The following is a 21,797-nucleotide window of genomic DNA, read 5'->3' as shown; positions in this document are numbered from 1 at the left end:
GTGCATATAAGGTAAAAACAACCAATAGTGTAATACCGTAAAATCTAGTTTATTAAGGTAGAGTAACACTTACGCAAGATGAAGATAAAAGGCAAAAAAATAGAGCTGGCCGGCACTTAAACACAGTCCCGTCCTCACAGGGCAAATGTGGTGACGTCAGCACGTCCCTCCCAGACGCGTTTCGTCACACGCTGACGTTTTCAATGGGGAACGGGCAGCATGCTGAGCCACCACGTTATATACGCACACCAAGCCTTGCTCTGAGTCCCGTTGAAGGAAACACACAGCGCCATCTTGGATGTGGGCATCTACATAACATAATGCAAGGAATGGGGCCAAGTCACCAACCGGAGGTGCCACAAGACCAACATCCCTTGAATTAGAGTGATACCATGTCAAAAGGGTATGGATCAATAACATTCAAAAACCATAATTCATAAAATAATCAAAAAATATCAGATAATATTAAAATTAACAAAAAATAAATGTCTAAAATAATCAAATCCCCTATGTTTGATGGGTATCTATATGATATGGCAAATGGGTATTTATTTCATAACCACTCCAGGATTCTATAGATCCAAACCAGTGTACTTTCATCGGCACTAACATATGATACATAGATCAAATTGCATCGTACAAATACCCATACATATATAATTGGGAAATTATTAAAAAACATAAAAATGGAAAACTGTGTCTAGATGAACTAAATCAGACAACCTCCTCAAATGGACAGGCAGTATGATCAGACTCAGCCCAGGAAATATAAAAACACATTAATATCAAAACCCATATGTTACAAAAAAAGGGGGAGTTCCAAAATAAAAAACAGATCAAGGTATATTTGGTGTTCCCTAATTCAGATGTATTCTATTCACCCCTTCCAAATGCCATAATCATGTCTCAGGAATTATCAATAAAAGCATTAACGTCCACATCTATATTTAAACCATGGGGTGTATAGCTTTTAATTCTATGGACCCAAGACATCTCTAATTTAGAGATGTCCCGTACCATAGAGCTCCCTCGCCAGTGGGGTTGATAGCGGTCAATACCCAGAAAAAGAGTATTGGCAGGATTCCTATCATGTACTAGGCGATAATGTTTGGAAACTGAGTGATTCTTAAAACCTGTCAGGATATTAGTGATGTGCTCGTTAAGCCACACTTGGAGGGGGCGTTTGGTCCGTCCCACATATTGCAAGCCACAAGGGCATTGCAACATGTAAACTACCCCTAATGTGGAACAAGTAATAAAAGGAGTAATATGGTGAGTTCGCCCAGTCATTGTGGACACAAAAGACTGAGTCCTCCTGTGTGAACAGGAATTAAAAGAACATACCCGACATTTATTACATTTGTAGAAACCCGTCAGTTGATCAAAAAAGGTGGTTCTAGTAATTGGAGGATCCAGTATACCAGGGGCCAACTTGTTTTTAAATGAAGGAGCCCCTCTAAAAACAATTTTTGGTTTTGATGGTAAAGCTTCCCTCAACACTCTATCATTGGTGATGATATGCCAATGTCTGGAAACTAATTGTTTTATTTCCTTGTGTTGAAGGGAATAGGTGGTAATAAAGGGTACTACCAGATTGTGATCTAGACCCCTGGGCCTGGGTTTGTCACACAATAGGAGCTCTCTATCCATATCCTGCACATCCCTCAAAACAGGCAAAAGGCTCTCTCTGGTGTAACCTTTTTCAAGGAACCTCTCCGTGAGAGTGTTGCTCTGCATTAGAAATTTGTCAGGGTCTGAACAGTTCCTACGTATTCTCATATATTGGCTTTTAGGTATTGCGTCAAGCCAAGGTCTATAATGACAGCTTTCCAAAGAGATGTAGGAGTTACGGTCACTCTCTTTGAAAAAAGTAGATGTGGACAAACGATTACCCTCTATGGTCAGGGTAAGATACAAAAAATGGATCTGGGTTTGACTCAACTCAAAATTGAGATGGATACCTCGATCGTTTGCATTAAGAGAGGATAGGAACTGTTGGAGCTCTTGGCCGTCACCGTCCCATAGGAGGAGGATGTCATCTATGTATCTTGCCCACAGAACAAGATGAGGACTGCGGTGGGCATAGATGACATCCTCCTCCCACTTGGCCATAAAAAGATTCGCCAAGCTGGGGGCGTATTTGGCCCCCATAGCGACACCCCGACTTTGACGGTAAAATTTGTTGGCAAACCAAAAGTAATTATGGGAGGCCGCAAAAACAAGCAGCTCCATAATAAAGGAAACCTGATCTGAAGGAAGACCCGAATCCTTCACCAGAGCATCCTTAACCGCATTCAAACCCATATCATGGGGAATGATGGTGTATAGGGAGGTGACGTCGGCACTAACCATCCACATACCTGGTTTAATGATAATATTGGAAAGAAGGTTAAGCACATGACGTGTGTCCTTGATGTACGAAGGCATTTTTTGGACAAGGGGCTGGAGAAAAAAATCGATATATCTGCCCACCCGGGACGTGATTGAATCAATGCCACTCACAATGGGGCGTCCCGGGGGGCAGATGGGATTTTTATGAACCTTGGGTAGATAATAATATATAATGGGGGTCTTAGGGGCTTTCGGAATTAGATATAAACTTTCTTTGTCCCCCAAAATACCCAAAGAAGAACCCTTAGAAATGATCTTACGGAGTTCTTTTGTGTAACCCTTAATGGGATCAGAAGGTAGAGGAGTATAGGTGTCCACATCACCAAGGATCCTAGCCATTTCAGCCAGGTAATCCTTCCGGTCGAGTACCACTATCCCACCCCCTTTATCCGCAGGGCGGATAACCAGGTCCCTATTCTTACATAGAGATTCTAAACCCTCCTGTATAATTTTCAAATTATACAGGGGATTTCCAATCATGTACCTTTTAATGTTGAGTTTGCGAACAAACTTGTGAACATCCATATAGGTTTGAAACCTGTTAAGGCTCCTAGGGGGGGCAAACTTGAGGCCCTTGTCCAAAACTACCCTCTCAGAATGGGATAACTCTTTAGTGCTTTAGTGCTTAGATTGAAAATACCCTGTCCAATTACATTCTGGCTCTTTTTTGTTCGCAATCTCCTCCCCCCCTCTAGTTCCTCGCTTCTTTCTACTGGTCTTTTCAGGCCTTGGCCTGGCCTGGAAAAACCCCAAGGTCCAGGGCCCCCAATAGGTGGGACATTATAACTGGAAGAAAGCAGGTTTTGAGAGGAGTAGGTCATAGAGGGATCATGATTATCCTGTTGCTGTTCATATGGTCCATGAGGATAACAGGATAATCATGATCCCTCTACTCCTCTCAAAACCTGCTTTCTTCCAGTTATAATGTCCCACCTATTGGGGGCCCTGGACCTTGGGGTTTTTCCAGGCCAGGCCAAGGCCTGAAAAGACCAGTAGAAAGAAGCGAGGAACTAGAGGGGGAGGAGATTGCGAACAAAAAAGAGCCAGAATGTAATTGGCAGGGTATTTTCAATCTAAGCACTAAAGAGTTATCCCATTCTGAGAGGGTAGTTTTGGACAAGGGCCTCAAGTTTGCCCCCCCTAGGAGCCTTAACAGGTTCCAAACCTATATGGATGTTCACAAGTTTGTTCGCAAACTCAACATTAAAAGGTACATGATTGGAAATCCCATTATTAGGAATTCCCAACCCACGAGCCAATTTGTTAATTCTGGCTTGGCTAATGCGTCCCTCTTCAACCCGCCTGGAACACTTTCTCCCACACTGAAAGTGTTCAGGGATGTAGTCCTTAGGGATTTGGAGAGGTTGGAGATAAAGAATGCCAAAAATTCGAAAATTATACAGGAGGGCTTAGAATCTCTATGTAAGAATAGGGACCTGGTTATCCGCCCTGCGGATAAAGGGGGTGGGATAGTGGTACTCGACCGGAAGGATTACCTGGCTGAAATGGCTAGGATCCTTGGTGATGTGGACACCTATACTCCTCTAACTTCTGATCCCATTAAGGGTTACACAAAAGAACTCCGTAAGATCATTTCTAAGGGTTCTTCTTTGGGTATTTTGGGGGACAAAGAAAGTTTATATCTAATTCCGAAAGCCCCTAAGACCCCCATTATATATTATCTACCCAAGGTTCATAAAAATCCCATCTGCCCCCCGGGACGCCCCATTGTGAGTGGCATTGATTCAATCACGTCCCGGGTGGGCAGATATATACATTTTTTTTCTCCAGCCCCTTGTCCAAAAAATGCCTTCGTACATCAAGGACACACGTCATGGGCTTAACCTTCTTTCCAATATTATCATTAAACCAGGTATGTGGATGGTTAGTGCCGACGTCACCTCCTTATACACCATCATTCCCCATGATATGGGTTTGAATGCGGTTAAGGATGCTCTGGTGAAGGATTCGGGTCTTCCTTCAGATCAGGTTTCCTTTATTATGGAGCTGCTTGTTTTCGCGGCCTCCCATAATTACTTTTGGTTTGCCAACAAATTTTACTGTCAAAGTCGGGGTGTCGCTATGGGGGCCAAATACGCCCCCAGCTTGGTGAATCTTTTTATGGCCAAGTGGGAGGAGGATGTCATCTATGCCCACCGCAGTCCTCATCTTGTTCTGTGGGCAAGATACATAGATGACATCCTCCTCCTATGGGACGGTGACGGCCAAGAGCTCCAACAGTTCCTATCCTCTCTTAATGCAAACGATCGAGGTATCCATCTCAATTTTGAGTTGAGTCAAACCCAGATCCATTTTTTGGATCTTACCCTGACCATAGAGGGTAATCGTTTGTCCACATCTACTTTTTTCAAAGAGAGTGACCGTAACTCCTACATCTCTTTGGAAAGCTGTCATTATAGACCTTGGCTTGACGCAATACCTAAAGGCCAATATATGAGAATACGTAGGAACTGTTCAGACCCTGACAAATTTCTAATGCAGAGCAACACTCTCACGGAGAGGTTCCTTGAAAAAGGTTACACCAGAGAGAGCCTTTTGCCTGTTTTGAGGGATGTGCAGGATATGGATAGAGAGCTCCTATTGTGTGACAAACCCAGGCCCAGGGGTCTAGATCACAATCTGGTAGTACCCTTTATTACCACCTATTCCCTTCAACACAAGGAAATAAAACAATTCGTTTCCAGACATTGGCATATCATCACCAATGATAGAGTGTTGAGGGAAGCTTTACCATCAAAACCAAAAATTGTTTTTAGAGGGGCTCCTTCATTTAAAAACAAGTTGGCCCCTGGGATACTGGATCCTCCAATTACTAGAACCACCTTTTTTGATCAACTGACGGGTTTCTACAAATGTAATAAATGTCGGGTATGTTCTTTTAATTCCTGTTCACACAGGAGGACTCAGTCTTTTGTGTCCACAATGACTGGGCGAACTCACCATATTACCCCTTTTATTACTTGTTCCACATTATGGGTAGTTTACATGTTGCAATGTCCTTGTGGCTTGCAATATGTGGGACGGACCAAACGCCCCCTCCAAGTGAGGCTCATCACTAATATCCTGACGGGTTTTAAGAATCACTCAGTTTCCAAACATTATCGCCTAGTACATGCTAGGAATCCTGCCAATACTCTTTTTCTGGGTATTGACCGCTATCAACCCCACTGGCGAGGGAGCTCTATGGTACGGGACATCTCTAAATTAGAGATGTCTTGGGTCCATAGAATTAAAAGCTATACACCCCATGGTTTAAATATAGATGTGGACGTTAATGCTTTTATTGATAATTCCTGAGACATGATTATGGCATTTGGAAGGGGTGAATAGAATATATCTGAATTAGGGAACACCAAATATACCTTGATCTGTTTTTTATTTTGGAACTCCCCCTTTTTTTGTAACATATGGGTTTTGATATTAATGTGTTTTTATATTTCCTGGGCTGAGTCTGATCATACTGCCTGTCCATTTGAGGAGGTTGTCTGATTTAGTTCATCTAGACACAGTTTTCCATTTTTATGTTTTTTAATAATTTCCCAATTATATATGTATGGGTATTTGTACGATGCAATTTGATCTACGTATCATATGTTAGTGCCGATGGAAGTACACTGGTTTGGATCTATAGAATCCTGGAGTGGTTATGAAATAAATACCCATTTGCCATATCATATAGATACCCATCAAACATAGGGGATTTGATTATTTTAGACATTTATTTTTTGTTAATTTTAATATTATCTGATATTTTTTGATTATTTTATGAATTATGGTTTTTGAATGTTATTGATCCATACCCTTTTGACATGGTATCACTCTAATTCAAGGGATGTTGGTCTTGTGGCACCTCCGGTTGGTGACTTGGCCCCATTCCTTGCATTATGTTATGTAGATGCCCACATCCAAAATGGCGCTGTGTGTTTCCTTCAACGGGACTCAGAGCGAGGCTTGGTGTGCGTATATAACGTGGTGGCTCAGCATGCTGCCCGTTCCCCATTGAAAACGTCAGCGTGTGATGAAACGCATCTGGGAGGGACGTGCTGATGTCACCACGTTTGCCCTGTGAGGACGGGAGTGTGTTTAAGTGCCGGCCGGCTCTATTTTTTCGCCTTTTATCTTCATCTTGTGTAAGTGTTACTCTACCTTAATAAACTAGATTTTACGGTATTACACTATTGGTTGTTTTTACCTTATATGCACTGCTGAGCTTGGGCTTGATTGGCCAGGACGTGTCTACGCCGTTCCTGTTAGGAGCCTGTCTGCGCTCCATCACATCTGCCCACCTTATCTGGATGTCTGGTAAGCAGGACTTCCCCTAGGTTCGCTGCTGCAGTTTTATTCTGTGTTTTACACGTTTGGCTGTGTGGATTTTTGCTCATATAAATTTACCATCTGGTAAGCATTTTGTGCATGTGATGTGGTACACCTAGATGGTTCCTTTTTTCTTCTCTGGGTGATTTGGTGCATACTTGCTTTTTATCCCATCTGGGAAGCAGTTTCTGGGTGCTGTTTTTCTGTTTTTTGTTTTTTATTTATTTTTCTCCACCTATTCACCCTAAGATATATCTTTGCATGATTGCATGACATTCATCTACCATCCTTAATTGTTGCGCCGACATTGGATGATATATGATCACACATGATTAGTTTTGTTGAGTGTTGCACTTATTATTTGTATTTGGAGTATTTTACATTATCAGTATTACGCTATGTTTTTGCCATATATTTTTGGATAAATCTCCATGGACTGAATACACGGGACGAGTGCGTTTATCCTGCATCACCCGGATCGCCCATCCAAAGGCCCAGGCTGGGTTTAAGCCACTTGCCTCTATTTGGCTTACTTCTGGTAAGCACAATATCTTGGTGTTTTTTCAGTTCCATTGTGGTTTCATCATTTATCACTTTGGATGAATTTTGATGTTATTCTCTTATGATTGGTCTACCTCCTTCATTTGTTGTGGACATTTATATGGGACTACACGGACTATACTAAGGATTACACATTTTTTTAGTGTTTATATCATTTAGCGCGGTTTTCTGTTTATTATTTTGTCTTTGGTGTGCCACACTTATAACCGCAGCTTTCACAATTCTTTTTCAAGCGCAGTTTTCTCTTTTTTATTGTGTGTATGTATGTATGTGTATGCGTATGTGTATGTATATATATATATATATATATATATATATATATATATATATATATACATACATACTATTATTATTACTATTTACTACACAAGCTATTCTCTGTTCACCAATTGGAGTGTTGCCCGTATGATTGGAGGGCACAAGAGGGAGGGATCCCCTGAGGGGGAGGAGCCCCATATCCCATCCTTGTTTCATTGACACTCAGGCACTTATAAGGGGGACTGCTGAAGGAGGGATCACTGCATAACTCTGACGAAGAAGGGACGTTCCCTTCGAAACGCGTTAGCTGATTGTGATGTGTATGCATCTCTCCACAATTTTTGGAAGGCATCGCTCATCCTAAAGTTGCATGCTGGCTGTCGGTACACTTCATGTTGTGCCCCCTCCACCTATTGCTTGTGAGTTGTTTCTTTTTATCATTTTTATAATAAATGTTTTTAAAAAGTTAATACACAAGGCTGGTGCGCCCCTGTTTTTCTTTAATTACGCCTGGATCAGTATCTGATGGGCAGCTGCCTTAGATCTCATCTGTGGTGGTCGGTCAATCGGTAATCCTGAGATGAAGCCGTAACCTTCATTGCAGGGTAGAAAACAGCAATCCACAAAGATAGAAAAAAAGATGATCTAAGTGTATACCGTATAAAAATTTATTAAATTAACTATCAGATTAAAAGATTGGTATAGCCAAAGAAAAAATGATAAAGATAAAAAGCTCTCCACGGCGCGGCAAATACAAAAAGCACTGGCTGCAAACAGACTGTTCGCGTCCGAACAGCTGTGAAGCCCGAGATGGCAGCGGGTGACGTCGAACGTATAGCTCCTCCCCCCGTACGCGGCGTTACATCCAAAGGACTTTGTCAGCGAGGGTGGAGCTAACCTGTCACCCTCAGGTGTCCTTTGGACGTAACGCCGCGTACGGGGGGGAGGAGCTATACGTTCGACGTCACCCGCTGCCATCTCAGGCTTCACAGCTGTTCGGACGCGAACAGTCTGTTTGCAGCCATTGCTTTTTGTATTTGCCGCGCCGTGGAGAGCTTTTTATCTTTATCATTTTTTCTTTGGCTATACCGATCTTTTAATCTGATAGTTCATTTAATACATTTTTATACGGTATACACTTAGATCATCTTTTTTTCTATCTTTGTGGATTGCTGTTTTCTACCCTGCAATGAAGGTTACGGCTTCATCTCAGGATTACCGATTGACCGACCACCGCAGATGAGATCTAAGGCAGCTGCCGATCAGATACTGATCCAGGCGTGTCTGACTCCCTGTAATTAAGGGGTCCATCTTTTCTGGTAAGCGTACCCTTACGATTTTATATGACATCTGAGAAGTACGCAAGGGGACCAGTCTGCTTGTGAAAAGAAGAATTCCATATATGTTTTACCATATGGACTTTTAATTTAATGTTTTTATCGGTTTGCACTGCACTTGCATTTGTTTAGTTAAGGGTATAGCCAGGCAGGATCAGCCAGGTTTTTTAGGGTATACAGGGGGCCAAATGACAGCACAAGCACTGTGCTGTATAACATGCTTTAAAGGAACAGTATCTATTTTTTGGGGGGGTTAACAAACGCTTTAATAATTGTTATTGCTTGAAAGCGTTTTATCTACAGCCTTACCATCCCTGCCCGAGGATTATTACAGATTAAAGTTTTTATCGGTTTGCGCTGCACTTGCATTTGTTTAGTTATCTGTTATTGAGGTTGGTGAATCCTTTAAGTGTTCAGCTTGCATTCATTATCACGTTTAGTTTGCGCTGATTGTCCTCTGTTTAATTCTGGCTATACCCTTCCCTCTGCAAACAGACCACGATAATCATGGCTGATGAGCCCTGACATTGTGATCTGTTGGCGTATTTCCGTCAGCCGCAGCCCTGCTCCCTGCAGCTCTCCTGTGTTGTGTCTCCTCTGTGTCTGCTGATCTGTCAGGGACATTGCCGTCGTAGAACTGGCAATGTCACCTTGAACCAACATGGATGCCCATAGAGAGTTCTGAGACACACGCCGTGCATCAGCGCACAACGGCACGCATCGGCCCACACGCAATACGACACGTGCACGGCGGTGCGCAAGTGGTGTGACAGACGATGGCACCAACGGCCCTATTTAAGCCAGCCATTAGCAACAGAACATTGCTGGATTATCTCAGCTTTCCTATGTGCCTTGTGATTCTGTTTCCTGATCTGTGGACTATTCGTTATTGACCCGGCTTGCCTTGACCTCACTTCCTGATCTCCTGGTTTTGACCTTTGGCTTGCATCTGGACTTTGCTTCTGTTCCTGTCTCCCCTGTATGACCTTGGCTTGCCCTTGTTTATTCTCAGGACTGACTTACCCTGTATGACCTCTGGCCTGGCTCCTGGTTTCCCCACTTACCAAACTCAAGCAAGTTCAGCTATTGCTATCAGCCTGCTACAGTCATCCTTCAGTGGCCAGCTCATCTGACTCCAAGCAAGCACCTGGCAAACCGTGCTTCTTTGAGCACTGTGCTCCCTGTCCCCATCTCCAGGGGCGTGCTGCACTTAGCCGCAAGGGGAGCCCCCCTTAGCATCTCGATCTCCATACTCGTACCTGACAGTATAATCCAGCCATGTCAGAGATCAACAGAGGTGCTTCCCCTATAGAGGCTGTGTATCAACAGGTCACTGCACTTACCCAAGCGGTGTAGAAACTACAAGATGCCTATGTTCAGCTAGAGAGTCATCTGCAACATTTATCCCCGGATCCCGTGTCTCCTGATCCAAGACCCTCCTCAGCCATCGCTTCTGCTGTTTCACCTCAGGAGCACACCACCTCCACCCACACAGTACTGACCCCGCCTCCTGAACCACGAGTGCCAACCCCTGGACGGTTCTCGGGGGACCGAAGAAAGTTTAGGGCCTTTAAAAATGCCTGTTTGCTATACCTGGCTCTCTAACCAAGAACTTTCTCCCTAGAGAACATAAAAGTGGGATTCATTATATCCTTACTCTTGGACGGCCCCCCAGGTCTGGGCCCACGGACCGTTGGAACAAAAGAGTCCCCTCATTGATTCTGTTGACACTTTCTTCAGGGCTATGGACCAGTTATACAATGACCCCCAACATATGGCTACAGCCGAAAATGCCCTGCACACCCTGCAGCAGGGGCAGTGCCCCGCAGAAGATTACACAGTGGACTTCCGCACATGGGCTGCAGATACATGCTGGAATCAAGCTGCCCTAAGGTACTAATATTGGTTGGGCTTGTCTGAGTCCCTCAAGGATGAGCTAGCCAGAGTAGCAATCCTGGATACTTTAGAGGGCCTCATCCAGCTAGCTATACAGCTGGACAGATGCTTACGAGAACGTCATTCCTGGGAGATCCCAGACCTTCCAACCAACCCGAATGCTGTCTGAAGCTTCTTTCCCTCCGGCACCCGGTTCCTCCAGCTTTTCTGTGTCTGAAGTCAAACCCAGGCAGATTGGCCTGGTCCACTGTACCCCAGAGGAAAAGCTCCACCACCGACAAGTGAACCTTTGTTTTTGCAAATGTGTTCCTAAAAAGGTATATAGAACTGAATGGGACTTTAATTGTGCCTGTGTCCTCTGTCTCCATTCCAGAGGGCCATGATTGGGAGCCGTAGGGGAGGTCTCTCTCTGCACTTCAGGCTCAAAACCTACCAGGTATGTGACAGTAGCAGACAGCCATGTCTGAGCTTGAGCAGGGAACCTCTCCCATGGAGGAACTATGTGCACACCTGGCAGGATTGACTGAAGCAGTCAAGAATCTGCAGCAAGGATACACCCGGCTGGAAGAACGGGTATTAACCTTGTCTAACCCTACCGGGTCCAGGGAGCCCCTCCTGCTTCCGCTTCTTCAGCTAGGCCTTCTCCAACGGTGGTGATGCTTCCTCCAGAACCTAGAGTTTCGACACCTGAAAGATTCTCCGGAGATCTACATAAATTCAGGGCCTTTCGCAATTCCTGTGAACTATTTTTTGCCCTCCAGCCACCCACCTTTTCCCTGGAGGCCACCAAGGTGGGTTTCGTGATATCCTTGCTTACAGGCGATCCCCAAACCTGGGCCCATCATCTCTTGGAACAAAAGGATGCATCTCTGACCAACCTTACCACCTTCTTCGACGCATTGGCCCAGTTATATGAAGATCCCCAGCTCTCTGTGACTGCGGAAACTGCACTGCATACCCTTCAGCAGGGACGCAGGGCAGCAGAGGATTATGTGGCTGAATTCAGACGGTGGAGCTCAGACACAAACTGGAATGATGTGGCCCTCCGCTACCAGTTCCGTATGGGACTTTCTCATCCTTTGAAGGATGAGTTAGCCAGAGTTGGTATACCACGGACTCTGAATGCTTTGATCAATCTGGCCATTCAGATCGATCGAAGCTTAAGGGAACGTAGGGCAGAAAGAGCTACAGGACTTTCTCGCCCAACCTGGATGCTTCCCAAGGTTCCAAATCATACTTCACCAGCGCCACCTACCTCCACATTTAACACACCTGAACCTATGCAGTTGGGGGTCCTTCGGCCTTCTCTCACCCAGGAGGAGCGTCAACGTCATCGGATGAATAATCTGTGCCTGTACTGCGGGGAACCTGGACACTACATCAGGAACTGCCCTCTTAAGCTCTGTATGTGCCTCTCCCTGTCTACTGACTATGTTGTTCCTCTGGTCAAGAGCACATCTCACCTTGCCCTCTCTATCTCATTACAGCTCCCAGGAAAGACTCTGCAAATAACCGCCATTATTGACTCCAGAGCTTGCAGCTATTTCATGGATTCCTTTTTTGCTGCAAAACATCAGATTCCCCTGTTGTCAAAGGCCCATGGGCTCTCCACCCATCTGGCTGATGGGACCACCATCAAATCCGGACCTGTCACTCAAGAGACTGCTCCAATACCTGTTATCATATTTAACTCTCATCAAGAATTGCTACGCATGGACATCATTGCTTCACCCTTGTTTCCCATAATCCTCGGCATGCCTTGGTTGCAAGCGCACAATCCTGACATCAACTGGGCCACAGGAGAGGTTACCTTTTCTTCTTCCTATTGTCAGCAGTTCTGCAGATCTCAAGACGCTCATAGGGCCACTACCTTGCTATACCTGGACACAGATACCAGCCTACATCAGTCTATCCCCGAAGCTTACCCTGACTTTCTAGATGTGTTTAGTAAACAGGGGGCGGAGGCCTTGCCTCCCCACCGGGCCTATGACTGCCCTATCGAGTTGCTCCCTGGAGCAGAGATCCAATTCGGAAGGATTTTTCCCCTAACAGAGGTAGAACAAGGGGCATTAAAGGAGTATATTGATGAAAACTTAAAGAAAGGCTTAATTCGCCCGTCCACGTCCCCAGCAGGCACGGGCATCTTCTTTGTACAGAAAAAGGATCATATCCTTCAACCATGCGTGGACTACCGTGAACTAAATAAAATTACAGTAAAAAATCGCTATCCTCTTCCCCTGGTACCAGAATTGTTCCAAAGACTTGGAACTGCCACTGTGTTCACTAAGCTTTACCTCTGTGGAGCCTACAATTTGGTCCGTAACAGGGATGGAGACAAATGGAAGACTGCTTTCCGTACCCGTTATGGGCATTTTTAATACTTGGTGATGCCCTTCGGATTGTGTAATGCCCCTGCTACATTCCAGTATTTCATCAATGACATTTTACGAGACTTTCTAGACCTGTTTGTCATCGTCTACCTAGACGATATACTAATTTTCTCTTTTTCCCTTGAATCTCACCGCAGGCACATCAGAAGTGTGTTGGCTCGACTTCGACAGCATGGCTTATATGCAAAGGCAGAGAAGTGTGAGTTTGAACAGGAAAGTATACCATTTTTGTGGTTAATCATCTCCAGTAGGGGCATTAAGATGGATCCTCAAAAGATTGCTGCAATATTGGATTGGCTGGTCCCAACAGACAAAAAAGGAATCCAACGGTTCGTTGGATTCGCCAATTTCTATCGGAAATGTATTAAAGGGTTTTCAGCCATTATTACGCCAATCACCCAGTTAACCAAACAGGGTATGCTGAAGCCCAAAAGGCTTTTGAGACCCTCAAGGCCCTCTTTACTTCTGCTTCCGTATTAAAACATCCAGATTCCTCTCTGCCATTTGTACTTGAAGTAGACACATCTGAAATTGCTGTAGGAGCAGTGTTGTCCCAAAGACAAGGAACCAAGGCCCTGCTGTACCCAGTGGCCTTCTTCTCCCGCAAGTTGTCTACGGCAGAGAGAAATTATGATGTGGGAGACAGAGAGTTGTTGGCAATAAAATCTGCATTAGAGGAATGGCACTATATTCTGGATAGAGCCGCTCATCAAGTCCTAATTTTTACAGATCATAAAAACCTGGAGTATTTGAGATCTGCAAAAAGACTGAAGCCACAACAAGCCAGGTGGGCCCTCTTCTTCTCCAGGTTCTCCTTTCATGTCACTTACCGCCCTGGTTCCAAAAACACTAAACCTGATGCCCTATCCAGGATGATCCACAAACTCCAAGAAATCTCCCCTCCGGATACCATCCTGTCCCCCGGGAATTTTCTCCTGCTTCAGGGAAACCTGCTTTCACAAATTAAGCAAGCTTCCGCAAGACTGGGACCTTCTGTTGGGCCAGAACTACAAGTCAGAGATGGGTTGCTTTGGCACGAAAATAAGATTTATATACCCGAAAACCTACGAGTGCCTATATTGGAACTTTGTCACGATCACGCACTGGCTGGGCATTTCGGTATAACCAAGACCACCGATCTGGTACAGCGTACCTTTTGGTGGCCTCAGGTACGTGAGGATTGCAAAAAATTTGTGGAATCCTGTACAACCTGTATTAGGAACAAAGGTTACAAAACCAAGGCATGGGGGTCTACTAAGACCTTTGCCTGTCCCAGACAGGCCATGGAAGATGTTATCCATAGACTTTATTGTCGAACTACCTCCAGCTGGGGGCTATACCACCGTCTTTGTGATTGTAGATCAGCTATCAAAAATGGCCCATTTTGTTCCAATGAAGGGTACCCCCTCAGCTTCAGAAACAGCACGAACGTTCATCAAAGAAGTCATCAGACTCCACGGGGTGCCGGACAATATTGTTTCAGATCGGGAGGTACAGTTTACCTCCCGATTCTGGAAGTCTCTGTGTAAAACTCTGAACATTGAGCCATCATTCTCCTCTGCGAACTATGGCTTTCACCCTTCCTTCATACCCAACACCATTCCTGAATCTCCTGTACCAGCTTTTCAAGACAGAATGAACTTCTTTCAAACAAATTACCAAGTCCTCCAAGAAACCATGCAAAAGGCTCAAGAAGACTTCAAGAGGCGGTATGGCAAAAGAAGGAGAGAGAACCCCATCTACAAGGTGGGAGACAAGGTATGGCTGTCCTCTATTAACCTCAAACTCTCTTGTCCTTCCAGGAAGCTAGGTCCAAGGTTTGTGGGTCCATTTGAGATCAAAAGGGAAGGGAAGTGAACCCTGTGGCTTTTGAACTTGTTTTGCCTGCCTCCTACAAGATCCATCTGGTGTTCCACGTCTCTCTATTGAAACCAGCTGTGCCAAGCCCATTCCCAGGGAGAGAAGAGTTGCCACCTCCACCAGTTACTATAGGTAACGACACGGAATATAAAGTGAAAGCCATCCTGGACTGCCGAAGAAGAGGTAGGCAAACTCAGTTTATGGTTAAATGTAAGGGGTATTCTTCAGAAGAAAATTCCTGGGAACCGGCAAACAACATACATGCTCCTAGACTGTTGCGTAACTTCCACACCAGCGCGCATTGGCGCATGCGCAATAAGACGCGTGCGCGGCAGCGTGCAAGTGGCATGACAGACGCTGGAGCCAACGGCTCTATTTAAGCCAGCCATTAGCAACAGAACATTGCTGGATTATCTCAGCATCCCTGTGTGCCTTGTGCTTATGTTTCCTGATCTGTGGACTATCCGTTATTGACCCGGCTTGCCTTGACCTCGCTTCCTGATCTCCCGGTTTTGACCTTTGGCTTGCATCTGGAATTTGCTTCTGTTCCTGTCTCCCGTGTATGACCTTGGCTTGCCCCTGTTTATTCTCCGGACTGACTTATCCTGTATGACCTCTGGTCTGGCTCCTGATTTCTCCACTTACCAAACTCAAGCAAGTTCAGCTATTGCTATCAGCCTGCTACAGTCATCCTTCAGTGGCCAGCTCATCTGACTACAAGCAAGCACCTGGCAAACCGTTTTTCTTTGAGCACTGCGCTCCCTGTCCCCAACTACAGGGGCGCGCTGCACTTAGCCACAAGGGGAGCCCTCTTAGCATCTCGATCTCCATACCCATACCTGACACGATCTGTACCTTGTATGAGCGTGGCTCCAGGCACTTAGCTGATTGTCATCTCTCTCTCTCCCCCTCCTCCCCGGCTCACGTCAGCGGGACGGCTCGGCCCGGCCCACTGCAGCTGTGAGCCAAGACAGAAGAGAGGAGAGGAATCAGCTGTGCACATGCAGAGCTCTGAGGAAAGCTGCTGGGCTTGCATTCCTTTAGACGTGATTTCCAATTGGAAGTAGCTCACCAAAAATTTAATTTTTTGGTTGTAGGGATGTCTGAAATCTGACTTGAATCTTAGGGCAGACTTCTGGGAAAATCAGAGAGCCAATCACACAAACCAAGAAACTGTGTTTACGGGGGGGGCGTTCTGTACACATTCTGTATACAGAACACCTCTAGATAGCCATATTGCATTGCATTTTCAGAAAATTAGATGCACATTGAAAAGGAAAGAATTTTTAATAACAATCAATTACAATATGACTTCTGTCGCAATTGTATACGCTATATTATTTTTCTTTATTTTTTTTCCCCCCACGAAAGTGGAGTTACCCTTAAATTTAACCTAACTAAATTGTACGCTCTAATGCAGCCTTTTCCAATCTTTTTAACATGGAGGAACCCTTGAAATTACTTTTTTGGCTTCAGGGAACCTCTGCTAAACATTATTATTTACAGCTCCCAGTACATTAGTGTGATGGTCAATGAGAATACAGCTCCTTACATTTGTGGTCATTGAGAAGATTCCCTCACTACAGATAGCTGAAAAGATCATTGGTGTCAGTGGTTACTCATCTGAGAAGCAGAAATTGCTTATTACTTAAGAAACCCCTAGCAATGTCTGGAAGAACCCTAGGGTTCCACGGAACCCTGGTTGATAAATTCTGCTCTAAGGTTACTCTACTGCGGGATGCGGTTTCTTGTTGCCAATTGGAATTCCCATTCAAGATGGATGTGATTACTTATATGTACAAAACTTTCTACCCTTATTCCATGAATAAAAACAAGACGTAACCAAAACAGGTCTGTCTTGGTTTGGAAGGACTGTAGCACTGAAAAGGAATGTAATTCCTAGATACTTATACCGCATACACACGGGTGGACTTTTCGACGGACTTTACGACGGACTTCCCAACGGACTTTCGAATGAACGGACTTGTCTACACACGATCAACCAAAGTCCGACGGATTCGTACGTGATGACATACGACCGGACTAAAATAAGGAAATTCACAGGCAGTAGCCAATAGCTGCCCTAGTGTAGGTTTTTGTCCGTCGGACTAGCATACAGACGAGCGGACTTTTCGACCGGCCTCGAGTCCGTCGGAAAGATTTGAAACATGTTTAATTTCTAGGTCCATCGAACTTTTGGGGAAAAAAAGTCCGCTGGAGCCCACACACGATCAAATTATTCGATGGGGTCCGGTCCGGACCAAGTCTGACGCAAAGTCCACTTGTGTGTACGTGGCATTATACTTAATGCAAGCAATCCCCGTCAGATTGCCCACATCCTTTTTTCCCTTTCCCTTTCTTCCTTTCTTTCTACTCCCCTCCCCGTGTGGTCATTCTCTTAGACTTTTATCTTCTCTTTCTACTTTATTCTATTCCTTTTACTCTTTTATTTTCAGTATTTATTTTCTTGTGTCAGTGGCAAACTCTTTCCTTTGGGGTGGGCACTTCCTCCCTTTGGCCAATTCCCTGACCTGGGGGAGGTAATCCCTACCCTTCTCCTTATTTTTGTGTTGATTTAACCAGATTTATTCTATTTCAGGTACTTTGGTTGGTCAAGTAACAGCGATGGTTTGAGAGCTATGTACTTGTTGTTCGTAGAGCTATGTTGGAGAGTAGAGTCATCCAGGCTTTAGTAACCATTAGGGATGAACTATCTGTTCGAGTTGAACATGAGTTCGACTCGAACATTGGCTGTTCGCCCGTTCGCCGAACAGCGAGCAATTTGAGGTGTTCGCGGCAAATTCGAAAAGCCGCAGAACACCCTTTAAAAGTCTATGGGAGAAATCTAAGGTGCTAATTTTAAAGGTTAATATGAAAGTTATTGTCATAAAAAGTGTTTGGGGACCTGGGTCCTGCCCCAGGGGACATGTATCAATGCAAAAAAAAGTTTTAAAAACAGCCGTTTTTTCGGAAGCAGTGATTTTAATAATGCTTAAAGTGAAACAATAAAAGTGAAATATTCCTTTAAATTTCGTACCTGGGGGGTGTCTATAGTATGCCTGTAAAGTAGCACATGTTTCCCATGTTTATAACAGTCCGAGAGCAAAATGACATTTCTAAAGGAAAAAAAAGGCATTTAAAAGTGCTAGCGCTAGTGCCAGCTATTAATGAATTGTCGATCCCGAAAATGCCGAGGTTTCTCAGTGACTTGTATGGGTGACCCCGTCCCCCTCTGGTGCAACGCAGGATTCCCATTGCATCGTCACTGGGAAACCCCGGCGTTTCCCCTTGTCAGAGGGGGATGGGGTCACGTGACGGGTGGCCCTGCCCTCAGGTACATAAGAGCTGTCAAGTTGGTGCCACGTCATTGGCTGGGTGCCTCCGGTGGAGGCAGGATCCTGTACATGTTCCTCGCTGGAGTCGCTGGAGGTCATCCATTGCTGGAGATGGATTTATTGGATTACATCGCTGGAATCTCTTTTTTATTCTTTTATTTTTAATAAAGGACTTGTCCCAAGCCGTCTTCTGTGGTTTTTTAACATTTTGACACTTTCTTTTTGTGAAATGGTAGGGGTACAATGTACCTCTTACCAATTCACATGGGGGGGCCGGGATCTGGGTGTCCCCTTTGTTAACCACTTGACAACTGGGCACTTAAACCCCCTTCCTAACCAGACCAATTTTCAGCTTTCGGTGCTCTCACACTTTGAATGACAATTACTCAGTCATGCAACACTGTACCCGCTGGGTTTTTTATTTTTGCGCTATAAATCAAAAAAGACTGAAAATTCGATTAAAAAAAAAAAAAATGTCTTTGTTTCTGTTAAAATTGATTGCAGAGTTTTGGAGAGTATTGGTAGAGTATTGGTAGAGTATTGGTGAGTATTGGAAGAGTATTGGTGAGTATTGGCAGAGTTTTGCAGTGTTGCAGAGTATTGGCAGAGTATTGCACAGTGTTGCAGAGTATTGTACAGAGTTGCAGAGTATTGCACAGTGTTGCAGAGTATTGCACAGTGTTGCAGAGTATTGCAGAGTATTGCACAGTGTTGCAGAGTATTGCACAATGTTGCAGAGTATTGCACCATGTTGCAGAGTATTGGCAGAGTATTGCACAGTGTTGCAGAGTATTGCATCATGTTGCAGAGTATTGCAGTGTATTGCAGTGTTACAGAGCATTGCAGTGTATTGACATTGAGCAGCGCTGTGGGCACTAAACATTCAGCCCACAGCCCTGCTGCCATCACTCCCCCTCTCCCCTCGCACTGTACCAATCGGTACACAGAGGGGAAGGAGGAAGGAGGTTTGTTTACATGTGATCGCTCCGTCATTTGACGGAACGATCACGTGGTAAACGGACGCGATCAGCGGCTATTTACCGTGATCCGTGATGCGCCGGGTCCTCAGGACCCGGCGGTCACGAAAGTTCCCAGGGGCGCGCGGGAGCAACATTCTGGAATGACGTCCCACGGACGTCAACCCAGAATAAGCAAAACACGCTGTTGCCGTCTTTCGGCAATGGCCCAGTCGGCAAGTGGTTAAAGGGGGCTTCCAGATTCCGATAAACCCCCCACCCACAGACCCCCACATCCACCGGGCAAGGGTTGTAGGGATGAGGCCCTTGTCCCCATCAACATGGGGACATCCTCCCCATGTTGAGGGCATGTGGTCTGGTACGGTTCAGGAGGGGGGTCACTCTCTCGTCCCCCCCTCTTTTACTGCGGCCTGCCAGGTTGCGTGCTTGGATAAGGGTCTGGTGTGGATTTTTGGGGGAACCCCACGCCATTTTTTTTTAATTTTGGCGCAGCGTTCCCCTTAATATCCATACCAGACCTGAAGGGCCAGGTAATGGAATTTTGGGGGACCCACACGCATTTTTTTTTTTTCAATGACTTTTATGTGTATTGTCGGGACCGACAATTCATTAATAGCCAGCACTAGTGCTAGCACTTTTAAATGACTTTTTTTTCCTTTACAAATGTCATTTTGCTAACATGTCCCCTGGGGCAGGACCCGGGTCCCCAAAAATTTTTATGACAATAACGTACATATTAACCTTTGAAATTAACACTTTTGTGATTCTCATGTTCGTGTCCCATAGACTTCAATGGTGTTCGCGTGTTTGAACAAATTTTTTGCCTGTTTGCATCTTCTGGATGCAAACCGAACAGGGAGGTGTTCGGCCCATCCCTAGTAACCATATAATGTTTAGGCTTCTGTTTTGATTTATGTACTCGTTCCTCTCAGAAGGAATAGGTACCGTATTTACATACATTTATTTTCACTTTCTTGTGCAACCATTATTTTCCAACCATTTGCAAAATAATTCTGCACCACAGTGCATGCAACTGTCTTTAATTCATTGTATGTCACCAGTACATGTTTATGTTCTCTTCATGCAAAATTCAATAAAAACATTATGGCATAAAAAAAACGGCATCAGTGGTTAGTAGGAGGGAAAAATGCCTTGGGTTCAGTGGTCACCGTTAGGGAAAAAATGTCTTGATGTCAGTGGGAGACAAAAATTCTCCAGCTTTAGTGGTCATTGGGAAAAAAAATGCCCCAGAATCTGTGGTTAGTGAGAGTTAAAAAAAAATACCCTAGCAGTGAGTGTGAGTAAAAAAAAGACCATCCATCGTTGGTAGCAAAAGTTGGTGTAGATGGTCAGTTTCAGCAAAAAAATGCCCCGTGTCAGTGGTGAGTGGAAGGAAAAATGCAGTGCTGATTTTGGTGTTGGGAGAAAAACTATGGGGGGGTTTGTGCATGTGATCATATGGCTGGATCTGATAAATATCCAATCACCATATGCTGTGCAGTCAAGAGTCATTATTATTATTATTATGGTACTTGTATAGCTCCCTCTATTTATGCAGCGCTTTACATATACATTATACATTCACGTCGGTCCCTACCCTCAAGGAGCTTACAATCTAAGGTCCCTAATTCACATTCGTATACTAGGGCCAATTTATACAGAAGCCAATTAACCTACCAGCATGTCTTTAGAGTGTGGGAGGAAACCGGAGTACCCGGAGGAAACCCGCACAGGCACAGGGAGAACAGCAAACTCCAGGCAGGTGGTGTCGTGGTTGGGATTTGAACCAGCGACCCTTTTTACTGCTAGGTGAGAGTGCTACCCACTACACCACTGTGCATGGTACTAGTTTCACACATTTTTTAATATGAGAATCTCAAACTTTCTAAATATGATCACTTTTTTCACTGATTACCAATAGATATACTCACAGTCTTTCAAATTGAATTCATTTGGTGCCTTTGCTGACCACAGCCTCATAGTGTTAACTGTATTGTTCCTAAATCCTGGCACAGGAGTATCATATGGAAGAGCAAGTACAATCTGAAAAGGAAAAGCATATGCTGAAAATAGGTGAAAGCCAATTAGCCAATGCACTTTAGTTTGGTTGATTCTATTATTGCATTGCATGCATGCAATGGTATGTAAGTATTCAATAATATTATGGTGTGGAATACCAAACAGCACACACTAGTTAACAGGCAGTTTACATTTTTTTGTTTGTTTATTTTAATTTGCTTGCGCAATGGAAAAACAAACACAGCTGCCTTAGATGGGTGTTAGGTCGGCTGGGATTTGAACTCATAACTTGAGTGCTTTGGAGACATCTGAGCAGACCACCAAGCCATTGTGCTAAGTACGCTGTGACCTGCATAATAGTGTAGTGTGATTAAAGAATAAACATAAACAGTTACTTCTTTAAAGTCCCCTAAATAAAAAAAAAAACATGATAAATAT

At 44.5% G+C, this 21,797-nt stretch overlaps 1 protein-coding gene across 1 annotated transcript in view; it reads right to left on the bottom strand.

The window, feature by feature from the left end:
- Positions 1-21,797, bottom strand: part of PYGM (glycogen phosphorylase, muscle associated) — a 1,234,135-nt gene that overhangs the window by 661,223 nt on the left and 551,115 nt on the right. The window contains exon 6 of the mRNA XM_073605061.1: positions 21,272-21,383. Within this exon, the coding sequence (XP_073461162.1) occupies positions 21,272-21,383 (112 nt within the window). The remainder of the gene's footprint in view (positions 1-21,271; positions 21,384-21,797) is intronic.

Source organism: Aquarana catesbeiana, linkage group LG11, assembly GCF_042186555.1.
Source record: "Aquarana catesbeiana isolate 2022-GZ linkage group LG11, ASM4218655v1, whole genome shotgun sequence".
Taxonomy (NCBI): Eukaryota; Metazoa; Chordata; class Amphibia; order Anura; family Ranidae; genus Aquarana; species Aquarana catesbeiana.
The sequence above is the reverse complement of the archived record's forward strand: the minus strand, read 5'-3'. Positions and strand labels throughout refer to the sequence as shown.